This window comes from Papio anubis, chromosome 15 (assembly GCF_008728515.1).
Source record: "Papio anubis isolate 15944 chromosome 15, Panubis1.0, whole genome shotgun sequence".
Lineage (NCBI taxonomy): Eukaryota > Metazoa > Chordata > Mammalia > Primates > Cercopithecidae > Papio > Papio anubis.
In genome coordinates this window covers 90,408,428-90,420,807 of record NC_044990.1, presented here as the reverse complement: position 1 = coordinate 90,420,807, position 12,380 = coordinate 90,408,428, and the positions used below count along the sequence as shown (strand labels likewise).

The window sequence follows — 12,380 nt, the reverse complement described above, 5'->3', positions numbered from 1 at the left end:
GCTGCCATTTTATTTATTTTTATTTTTTTTGAGACGGAGTCTTGCTCTGTCGCCCAGGCTGGAGTGCAGTGGTGTGATCTTGGCTCACTGCACGCTCCACCTCCCGGGTTCACGCCATTCTCCTGCCTCAGCCTCCCGAGTAGCTGGGACTAGAGGCGCCTGCCACCACGCCCGGCTAATGTTTTTTGTATTTTTAGTAGAGACTGGGTTTCACTGTGTTAGCCAGGATGGTCTCCATCTCCTGACCTCGTGATCCTCCCGCCTCGGCCTCCCAGAGTGCTGGGATTGCAGGCGTGAGCCGCCGCGCCCGGCCCATTTTATTTTGTCTAAGTGTGGCCTTAGGAGAGATCTCTTGGTGGCTGCCTGCATGATTGGCAAGTTGAAGTTGGAATTTTTTATGGTTTGCATTAATGGATCTGATTTTTAGAAGTTGCTTGCTAAGAAAATTACCCTCTTCATTTCTGTTTTTAGTAGGGAGGCCTTGGCATTTGTCCAGCAATTAATGAGAAATCATGGTACAATTATGTTTTATTTTTTTTCTTAATTCTTTCTGCGTTTGACATAATGGTGAAAATTAAAGAACCTTGAGTGGAAAATGCCTTAGCAAAATAAAAGCGTATAGCAATTATATTCTGACCTTGGTTTTTTTCCCTTCTATGACTATATATTTTTTCACAGAATTAATTATATTCTAAAGCGTACCCAGGCTCTCTGTTTGCTACGAGATGTTTGCTGCTAGAGTGATTGCGTGCTACTTTGCCCCTAGATGAAGCAGTGCTTTCATAACTTCTAAAGATGCCTGAATTGCCTGAGATTTTTTATGGTTTAAATTAAGTTTTCTTTATTGTTCATACTGATAGAAATCCGGCTGTACTCCAGCTATTAGGATAAATTAGTGTGTTGTCTGTAGAAACGAGCTCTTCTAACGGAATAACAGACATACAATTTATATGCAGTTACTCTAATCTGTAGTATGGCAAGGTACAGAGCAGTCCCGGCATGAGCACGGTGACTTAGTCGCTGCTGAGATTACTCACGGGGGCTTATTTCTATCATGGACAATTTAAGTCTATGTTAAGGTGATGACGCCTCCGTGATAGTATTGCTGTTTACCCCTGAAAGGTAATGTAGATCACAAAAGTCTAAAATAGATCAGTGAATGCTTCAGTCATTTAAATTGATACTTAAAGATAAGACATTTTAGTTGAAAATAAACGTAGCAGCCTCTTCCCCGTGGTCATAAACATGTTGGCACTTATTCATGTGCCTGCTGATGCAGGAGATTGGCTGTGCCTAATTCATACTGTCTGGCCCTTAAAAGGATCAAATAGAAGATCTTGACATCATTAAGATTTAGTTTCCTGAAATACTTACTCTTGGAAGTAGATTTCTGTGAAAGAAAAAAATTGATTTTTAGTTGGTTGCCCTGGGAGAATGATGTTATTTAAAAAAACAACAATTTACTGGTAGCGTGTGTTCAGTGTTTGGCTAGAATTACTTGATTCTTTTATTAAACTTTTTTTTTTTCCTAATAGAAAAGTATTTGCAGTTTAAACAGTGTTGATCACATAAGCACATACAGAGGATGAAGTTAAAATTTTCCAGTAACCCTGTCAGGACCAGACACATTCTGTTAATATTTGTATATACTGATTTTTTTCTGTGTATTTGTATGTATCATATGCATAGTATTTTGTCAACTTATTTTGTTGAAGTAAATAATGAACATTATTTTATGCCATTAAATATTTTTTGACACCAAGACTTATTACAATGATCTCTGAAACTCTATTTTGTGAGTATAATCGTCCCGTGGTATACGAGGGGAATTGGTTCTAGGACCCGCGTGGATACCAAACTCCACACGTACTCATGTCCTGCAGTCGGCCCTGTGGAACCTGTGGGTTGGGAAAGCGGGCCTCCCATACGAGTGAGTTTCACACCCTGAGGAGGCTATGTTTCTGTGTGTGCCGTTGGCTGTAAGTGGACCCGCACAGTTCAGATTGGTGTGATTCAAGGGTCAGCTGTATCTGCGATTTTTTCCTGGAAAGAACTACGCTTTTCATCAGATTATTGGAAAGGGCTGTGGTAGATAATATCTATTTTTAATGACTACATGGTAATATTTTATAATTCATTTATGTATTCCCTTGTTTTTAAGACATTTAGCATAGCATATTGGAAGTATGATATATGCTGATGAAGAATATTTTATTCCAGTAATGCAAGTATAACATATTATTCAGAGTTTATTCATATTCACAAATGAGACTGTCCTGTAATATTTTTGGTATTTTTCTAATCACATGTGCTAGTGCCAGTTTCATGAAATCAACTGAGGCCATCCTATATGTATTTCTGTGGCCTATAATACATTAAGCAACCTAAGAATTATGTCTTAAAAAGTGTTAGTAGCCCTGTGCCTTAGTGATAGTATTTTGTATTTCCAGTTTCTTCTGAAGATACTGTTTTCAGGGTCTCCTCTCTCTTGCTTCTTGGGTTAATTTTGACCATTACATTTTGCTAAGAAATCGTTAATTTTGTATTGCTATGTAATTTTTAAAGATATTCGGGATTTATGGAAAGATCACCAACAAGGCACTTGGGGTGTGATACGACTGAAATGTGTTTTACCGCCTGACTGGAGAAATTAGCCATGCATCACAGGGCAGTGCTGAGTCTTAGGCCTTCCAGCTTTTAACTGAAAATACTGCCAAGTGCTGAGGTCATGGTCCCAGTGCCATTTCTCCTTCAAAGGAAGTAGGGCTCCTTGGAGAAGTGGCTGATTCTAGGTATTGGAAGAAACAGAGCTAAGCCTGCATCACGATCTATAGCAGAAAAGCAGGGCAGATCACTCGGGTCCAGTGTGAAGGACTCAGGAGCGGCTTGAAGAGGCTCCCCCTCCCCGCATAGGAGATGGAGAGCCCCAGGAAGAGCATAACTGTGATGGAGGAAGCACTGGATATGCTTAAATCAATACTCTCATGATAATTAAAAACGAATTGGTTATCACTGGAGAATGTAAACAGAGGCATTATCAGATGCTTCCTCAGCATTTTTTGATATAGTCAAATGGTTTCCTCTTTTAATCTGTTGATATAATTAATTATGGTGATATTAACAATTCCTGATGAGGCATCCTTAGCTCAGAGGAAAGGATGGTGTATTCATTAAATGGGGCTGGCCCGGCCAGTAAAGAAAAAAATGCCATCTAGGAGAAAACGTAGACTTCCCCCTTATAACATACTGTGTGCCAGGATTATACGAAGTTCCAGAGGAATTAAAGATCTAGGTAATAGGCCGGGCATGGTGGCTCCTGCCTGTAATCCCAGCACTTTGGGAGGCTGAGGCAGGCAGATCGCTTGAGCTCAGGAGTTTGAGAGCAACCTGGGCAATATGGTGAAACCCTGTCTCTACAAAAAATACAAAAAATTAGCCGGGCGTGGTGGTGTGCTCCTGTGGTCCCCGTTACTTGGGAGGCTGAGGTGGGAGGATGGCTTGAGCTGGAGGGGCAGACGTTGCAGTGAGCCAAGATCGTGCCGGTGCGCTCCAGCCTGGGCCAGAGAGTGAGACCCTGTCTCAAAAAAAAAAAAAAAAAAAAAAAGATCTAGGTAATAAAAATAACTCAATAGAAATACTGAAAGAACTTGATGGAGAATATTTTCATAATCTAGGAATGGGAAGATCTTAGGAAGACAGGAAACCCAGAAACCATAAAGGGAGACAGACATTTATCTGTGTGTAACACAACAGAGAACCGAAACATGGACCGTACCATAAACAATGGCAAATGATTGACTTGGAAAAATTAAATCTCCGCTATTTAATGATTCACAAATGATCACTGTTCCTAATGTACAAAGAATTTTTGTATATTGATGAGAGAACAAAATGAATAGAAAGATGGGTCAAGGGCATGAAAAGACCGTTCACAGGAGAAGAATGGCAAATGGCAGTTAGAACTATGAAAATATGCTCAGCTTCGTTTTTGGTTAATGACAGCAATATAGGATAACCATGATTCCACCTAACTGGCAAAATCTAAAATGAGCCAGGATTGCAAAAACAGGACATCCTGCCCCTGGGAGTGTCAGTCTACACAGCTGTGTGGAAAGGAAACCTGGCATTGTCTATAAAAACTAAAAGCTACTTCAATTCAGCAGTTGTGCTTTTATAAAACAAGTTTATAGAAATAAAAGCGCTAGTCTGTTAGGGTGTATGACTGAAAAATGAGAGTGGCCTCATTGTTGCAGTGGCAAGTAAACTGGAAGCAACAGCCATTGAATTTTCTCCTTACTACTCGGTTTCCTTTCTAACGGCGGTGCTGTAGGTGCCCATCAGGGTCAGGGCAGGGGAGCTGTGTGCCAGTGAGGAAGAAAGCTCCTGAGCACAGATGGTTCCCCAGGGAGCCACACAGGGGTCCCTTCTACAGTGCCACCTGGCTGGTGCTGGCCCCTTGTACACGTGGGTACATGTACAGCAAGGTCTGCCCATAGGGCTTGGGACTTGTCTGTGAACAGAGGACCCCAGCCTGGGCCCCTCTGTGTTCCAGGCTTTGGGGCTCTGCAAAAGAGAGACTGCAAGGGCAGGCAGACTGATGGGAGGAGACACAGCTGCTGCCTGTGAGGGAGGGAACCCCAAACGCCTGCACTGTTACTGAGGAAGAGCTCCATGCGGCCCCGGAAGCCTCAGTGTTAGGCTGCAGAGGCTCTAATGGACGTTCTGAGTCTCCAAGGAAGACATAACTTGTTTTTGTTATACTTTAGTTTTGAAAGTTTAGGAAATACATAGTTCAATTTAGAGAGATCTCTGTGTTTCGTATAAGTTTATTGTATAAATGGGTAAGAGTCTCTGTGTCTGGAGAACTTGGCTTTCTAGAATAACTTATTCTTTGATGTTGCTGTTGGTTATTATTTTGCCATAAATATCACTCTTTAATGTTTCCATGCCCCTTCGCTCTCAGTTTTTTGTAGCATCAGATCCAACAGTTAAAACAGATCGACTGTGGCATGACAAGTATACTTTGAGGAAATCGATGATTCCTTCATTTATTACGATGGATCAGTCTAGGAAGGTAGGATTAGAAGAGATTTTTGTGATTTTGATGTTTTATGGCTATGTATACTTGGATTATGTGACAAAACCAATTTCCATAAAACTTCATGCGTTTTGAGATTGTCAATGTTCTGGAGATGAAGTAAGTGCATATTAATTGAATACATCAACATAGTATGTGTTCAGTGTATCTTTGAGTTACTAGAATTCGCTCCATACTGTAGCAGGTGCCTTGTTACTTTTCAATCAATAGCCAATTTGTCGCTTAGGAATATTTGTAGATTTGGGCAATCGTTTTAAATTTACATAAAGGTAATCATTGAATGTTTTTCTTTTTAGGTCCTTTTGATAGGAAAATCAATAAATTTCTTGCACCAAGTTTGTCATGATCAGACTCCCACTACAAAGATGATAGCCGTGACCAAGTCTGCAGAGTCACCCCAGGACGGTACGATGATGCTGGTGGGATGGTGATGGTGGTGATGGTGGTGATGGTGTGATGGTGTGATGATGTGAGGACGGTGATGCTCACGGTAACAGTGATGATGATGACGTGGTGATGGTGTGATGGTGTGATGATGTGATGATGTGAGGACGGTGATGCTCACAGTAACAGTGATGATGATGGTGGGATGGTGATGATGGTGATGGTGTGATGATGTGATGATGTGAGGACGGTGATGCTCACGGTAACAGTGATGATGCTGGTGGGATGGTGATGGTGGTGATGGTGGTGATGGTGATGATGTGAGGACGGTGATGCTCACGGTAACAGTGATGATGATGGTGGGATGGTGATGATGGTGATGTGGTGTGATGGATGTGTGATGATGTGGAGGACGGTGGATGCTCAATGTAAATAGTGATGATGATGACGTGGTGATGGCAATGACGACGGACGATGGGATGACGATTAACCGCGTCAGGACGGGTGGCGGTGGTGGCGGATGGCATGGCGGCGGCGGCGGACGGTGGCGGATGATGGCGGTGGCGTGGACGATTTATGAGGATCTGCCGTGACGGCAATAATGACTTACAATGGCAGCAAGATGGTGGTGGCGGACGCGTCGATGGCGGTGACGGTGATGGTGATTGACGGCGATAGCGTGATAGCCAGACGAGTGGCGGCGGATGACGGCACGCAGGGTGGGCAGTGATTTGCGGTGGACAGTGATATGATCTGCACAGGACGGCAAGTGATGATGGTGAGGGGTGATGCGTTGACGGTGGTGGCGGATTTACGCGGTGGTGGCAAGGATGACGGTGACGGTGATGCGGCAAGCGACGGTGGTGGTGGTGGATTTACGATGGTGGATGGTGGATGGTGGTGAGGTAGCAGTGATGCTGGTGATGATGTTGATGGTGATGATGGTGGTAATGATGATGGTGATGTGATGATAGTAATGACATTGATAATTGTGATGGTGATAGTAATGATATGATGATGGTGATGATAGTGGAGGTGATGGTGGTGATGATGTGCTAATGTTACAGATTACTTAAAAGTGTTTTTTGTACCATAGGATTTATAGATCATTGGAATTACTCTCTAAAACACCTGAATACATAGTATTATGTATGTATATTTATAGTACTGTGTAAATTTTTAATTTCCTTTTTATACAGAGTTAAACCGTAAGTGTTGGAATAGGTATAGCTATTTTGTCCTTCTTAATTTGTGTTACTTTTTAAAATGATAAAGTGACAGTGTGCCAAAATAAGGAACAACAGAAGAAATATTGCTAATGGTAGCCCATTCTTTGGGATGCAAAGGCTTCGTTTGGAGAAGAGCCAGGACTTACTGCACTTACTGTGTTTATTGCATTCAGAGTGCTGCATGAGGGTTCAGCTTGTGTGAAGCGCTGAGGCTTTCCCTCATTCTCTTCCTTTTCCCCATTTGCTGCCTGCCCCACCCTCAGTAATTTCATGATGATGTTTTGTGTATGGCTAACTTATATTTATAGCTCTCCAGTTTTGGCTGTATTTGCTATTATATTGTCATGGTTCATTCAAAAGGTTTACTTTGCGTAGGACACTGTGGTAGCCACAGGAAAGAGATGATGACTTCACCATGACTGTTCCTTTCATGAGCTTATTAGTCTGGTCTTGGAGAGGAGATGCGTAATAAAATAACCAGTAGTCAGTAATAAAGGTGGAAAGTGATCAGGGATGTGAGATTTGCAGGTGAAGTGCTTTGGGTATTTTCAGGCAAGGCTCAACAGGAAGGCTTTGGAAAGAGGCAGAAATTGCACTGGCTGTGGAGAAGGAGGAGAATTTGGTTGTGGGTTATCGTGCAGCCCAGGACAAAGGAATAACGTGCATGAAAGTGCAGATGAGAAATAGGACGAATTAGACTTATCTAAAGATTGTAGTGAAAATAAAAAGGTGTAAGTTATTGTTATTTATTAATGTGACAGACTTAAAGAGAGACAGACTAGGACCTGGTGTAGGAAGTAGGATAGGTTACTGGGTGTGGTTTTAGCTACGGGTGTTACTGGAATGACAGATGTTCTCTAACAGGACTTGGCTCTCTGGACAGGAGGGCTGGGGATCAGGAAGTCAGTGATGGCACTAGAACTCTGAGCTCATGAGGCCTAGTCGGAAGGGCAGCAGGGAATTTTGGAAGAGGATAGCACTGAGAGAGGAGTGTCATTTAGGGCAATTTGGTTTTCAGTAACTGAGAGGACTTACTAATGGAGGCTTCCAGCATGTATTGGAAATGCTGTACTGAAACTCTGGTTAAAAGTTAGGGCCAAGTATAGAGATTTTGGAAGCATTTATCTCACCATGGTAACTCAGGACCAGGCAGGCAGGATGGTCTAGCAAGAGCTCCCGTGTGGTCCAGGGCAGGTCCCTTTTCAGGCGTGTGAGAGCCATGGCCCCTCTCACCCTAAAGCATTCACACACCATTTTACGTGTATTTTTTTGGGGGGAGGTCCATATACCCCAGATTAGTTCCTGGAATAGAGATAGATGTGATCCAGTGCAGATTCTGGGGAAATGCTTCTACATTGAAGAGGTGGAAGGAAGAAGAACCAGGAGAGCAGTTGTGTTCAAGTCATGACCTTTCATGGTGCCTAGAGAAGATGGCGCAGAAATGGGCTGTGCCTGGGACAGGGCGTCCCCACGCTCCTGCTGTGCGGGAGACTCTCCATGAAGGTTGCTGCTGCTTGTGCGAGCTCTGAGTCTGCAGTACTGCCGGCGGCCCCCACACCCACCGCCCCACATCTGCAGATTCAATCAACTGAGGATCAAAAACACTTAAAAAATGCAGCCATTAAAAAAATACAAAAAAAATCCACCCCAATAGTGTAACAGCTATTTGCATAGCATGTACATTGTGCTAGATATTATAAGTAATTTAGAGGTGATTTAACGTACATGGGAAGGTGTGTGTAGGTTAGGTGCAAATATTGCTCTGTTTTATAGAAAAGACTTGAGCATCAGGGGATTTCTGTATCTGTGGGGGTCGTGGGATTGGTCCCCTGCAGATGCTGAGGGCGACAGGGCGCTGCTGCTTCTCTGAAATGACTCCTGCTGTCCCCATCGTCCTGTCCACGGCTGCCAGGGTCAGTGGAGAGCAAAGTTTCTGCTGTTGAGTGTTTATAGTATAACTGGGAAGATAGAAGATACAAATCCTAAAAGACTCTTAATAATGGTCAAAAAACAGGAGAACATGTCAGATTCATCTTTATCTGTGAAAAGGTTATGAAGATGTAAAAGTGTGAATAAAGAATAAAGAGTGAAAATTTAAAAACTGGAGCACGAGCGATGCCTCAACCCTGAAGGAGCAAAGAGAGCTCCGAGGAGGCTCTGGGTTCCGAGGCGGCTCTGGGTTCTGTGTCTTCATAGGCTGGTTTGGGCTGAGACTGATTAAGACTGATTCAAACCTTCTCTTTGGAATGAAATGTTTAATGACTCAAGGGTATAATGAAAACATTTCCAGAGAAAAATCTTTATATCATTAAAATTACGTAGATCAACGGAAATAGAACCCCATGCCCTTAAAACAGGACCGTGGTGAGCTCATCAAGGGGTTCCGTGGTGTCGTGACTCCAGGCAGACCTCACTCATCCTCAGATAACTACAGCTCCTTCACTGGGAGCATCTTAGTTTTTTTACTACCAGTGTGTAATTGGAATAATAGCAACACTAAAATAGGCCTGTCTTAACTGCTTTCTTATTCTGAAGGACAAACAAATCTTAGGAGTGAAGACTGATATATTTAAACTGGGTAGCTCAGATAATGGAAAGAGACTTAAACTGAATCAGAAGCTCTCGCCTTTCTTGTCCTTGCTTAGTCTTTGGCTAGCGTTTTGCTTTCTCTCAGTCTGAGGTTGTTCCTCCCACTGGGGTTATTGTCTAGCTTAAGTGTTATTGCGGGTTTAATGAATGATGTATTCATGTAAGTTTTAAAACCGGTTTTGTGCTTTGCGGATGTAAATCAGCACTGTAAGAAGCTCTGTTGTGTGTATAGTCTCCACCTGCGATTTCTTCTCAATAGAAAGCTATGGAAATGCTTTCTTCCCCTATGTTACTGCGTAGAGTCAGGCGTCTTTACCGGTGACAATCTGGGTTTGTCCCCTAGACGTCTCCAGCAATCTCTGTGGAGTTCACTCTATGATGCGTGATACTACTCAACTTTTGCGAGTTGTACAATTCACAAAGCTTATTTGCATGTGCTGTTTTGGTCTTAAGACTGATTTATGGAAACGTCTTATGGGTATGGACGGGTGACTCAGCACTGGCTTGCCCTGTTACCAGTGTGTTTTGGTGAGACTTCCGGTTAGTTCCAGTGTATTAAGGGATTTGGAAATCATGAAGACGCACACGTAGGCGTCTGCTGTGAACCCAGCTGGCAGAAGTGTTCTCATCTTTGTGGTCTTAGGGCTCTGGTCTCCTTCGTGGAACGTCCAGCTGCCTGTGCCTGAGGTCGGTCTGTTACTGGTGCCACAGACCGTGGTTGGCTGTGAGTCTGGGTGTGTGTGCCTTCACTTCTCCTTTGTGAAAACACAGGCTACGGATGCATGTGTTCTCTTCTCTGTTGTTCTTTACAGCTGCAGACCTGTTCACAGACTTAGAAAATGCATTTCAGGGGAAAATTGATGCTGCTTATTTTGAGACCAGCAAATACTTGTTGGATGTTCTCAATAAAAAGTACAGCTTGTTGGACCACATGCAGGCAATGAGACGGTACCTGCTTCTTGGTCAAGGAGACTTCATAAGGCACTTAATGGACTTGCTAAAGTAAGACACTATTTTCATTTCTATAAATGAGTAATATATTTGACATGAGAAGGAATCTTGTGTTTAAAAGAATAAATTATATTAAAGGAAAATGAGTTGAATTCTTCGAGCATACTTTTTAAAATAAAATCTGAAAAGAATGTAAAATTTTCAAAAGGTAAAGCCCCTATATTTTTCTCTGGTTATCAGCAGAGCATCATTGTCATGTTCTGTGCTTTATTCATAAGAGAAACTGGCATTTATTACCAAAACGATGGCGCTTACAGTCTTCATGTATGAGGAGTTTGTCTAATCACAATTAACTTTAGCTTGAGTTTGAAATAAAGCTGAAAAATAAAATACACATTTTAAAATTGAATTTTACTTTTATATTTGTAGTTAATGTTTCACATAAAAACAAAACTACGGCCCTTTTTATTTTGCTCCCTGACATTTCTCACGGCATCTTCCCTTCCAGAGTTAAATGTGTGTCCTTCTCCACCAGTAGAGACAGAGACAGTTCTGGACCAGAGCCTGCTATGCTCCTGGGTCTAGAGACAGTGCAGACCCCGGCCCAGGCAGTGTGAGCCTGGGAATGAGCACCCCCGGGGGCCACAGCCTGGGCCTGGAGATTTTCACCCAAGTGTTTAGAAGAATGAAAGTTATTTTTTGGTGTTCCTTTTAGGACACTTAAAGTAAGCTAAATGTTCCCTTTAAGACACAAAATCAGCCGAGCGCGGTGGCTCAAGCCTGTAATCCCAGCACTTTGGGAGGCCGAGACGGGCGGATCACGAGATCAGGAGATCGAGACCATCCTGGCTAACCCAGTGAAACCCCGTCTCTACTATACAAAAAAACTAGCCGGGCGAGGTGGCGGGCACCTGTAGTCCCAGCTACTCGGGAGGCTGAGGCAGGAGAATGACGTAAACCCAGGAGGCGGAGCTTGCAGTGAGCTGAGATCCGGCCACTGCACTCCAGCCTGGGTGACAGAGCGAGACTCCGTCTCAAAAAAAAAAAAGACACAAAATCATAACTTACCTTTAAACCCTGCCAGTGCTGCCCAGGCAACTGTTTTAGGGCCTCAGGTCCTCAAGTTTCAGTGGATTGCAGACTAGAAAGCTTGCTTGTGGGCCCAATTCAGAGAATGAGATTTTCAGGTGTGGGGTGGAGGATTGCTGCGTTTGTGGGGACTACACATTGAGAACCACTGTTTGAGACATGCAAGCTCTTACATCTTACCTTCTAGCCAGAAGCCAGTCTCCTTTGTGAAAACTCATATGGCTTTTTGAGGCATACACAGCCATAGCTGGCTTGCGACATGCTCATGCCTTAGTCACAGCTGATGTCTGCTAACAGGTTTGTAAGAAAAGAAGGTTCACTAGTACAGTAAATGCTGGCCGTGATGAGGTCAACACCTGTGTGAAGTATGAGTGGTGATGAGCTTTTAAAGGGGAAATGTTCTCTAATGCCATGGGTGTGTATGTGGGTGAGTTGGTGCCGCTGGAGATGAGGAGCCAAAGTGAGGTTTGGAGGACCCTGATGGTGTCATAGGTCCCATCATAGAGCCGGCTGAATGCATTTGCCTTGTGCCCAATCTTAATGTTGAAAGTGTCACAATGCTTCCTTTAAAGTGAAAAATTCATTTCTCCTCGTGTCGTATTTTAAGTTCCTAGTTTTTAGGTTTATTTGACATTTTGTGTCTTTTTTACCTCGTCGCTGCCCTGCGTTTTGTAGAGCTTTCGTGTCTACCTGAGTTGATTAGTGATGTTCTTAACTTGGCAACCCCCTGATTAGAGACGTGTTAGCTTCATATTTATAAAAGCAGATATCAGTAACCCTCAAGAAATGCTTGCTGAAAGTGTAGTGGTTCTTGGCCCTTTAGAATCATGACATCCATATACCTAATTGCTTTGATTCAATAGACCTCTCCTCCTCCCATTGGGTCTAAAATGAAATTACATCAGCTCATGCTGCTCATAGGCCAGCCTAAAGTTTGAAAACTTTGTTAACATGTATAGCTCGTTTAAGTACTTTCAATTTAAGCTGAGTTGGAGTCTCGCTCTGTCGCCCAGGCTGGAGTGCAGTGGCGCGATCTCAGC

General features: G+C 43.1%; 1 protein-coding gene across 3 annotated transcripts in view; it reads left to right on the top strand.

The window, feature by feature from the left end:
- Positions 1-12,380, top strand: part of TUBGCP3 (tubulin gamma complex associated protein 3) — a 94,920-nt gene that overhangs the window by 48,214 nt on the left and 34,326 nt on the right. For all 3 annotated transcript variants that reach the window (XM_009192254.3, NM_001168727.1, XM_031655595.1), the window contains 3 exon segments: positions 4,964-5,074; positions 5,395-5,503; positions 10,113-10,302. In XM_009192254.3, coding sequence (XP_009190518.1) covers positions 4,964-5,074; positions 5,395-5,503; positions 10,113-10,302 — 410 coding nt within the window.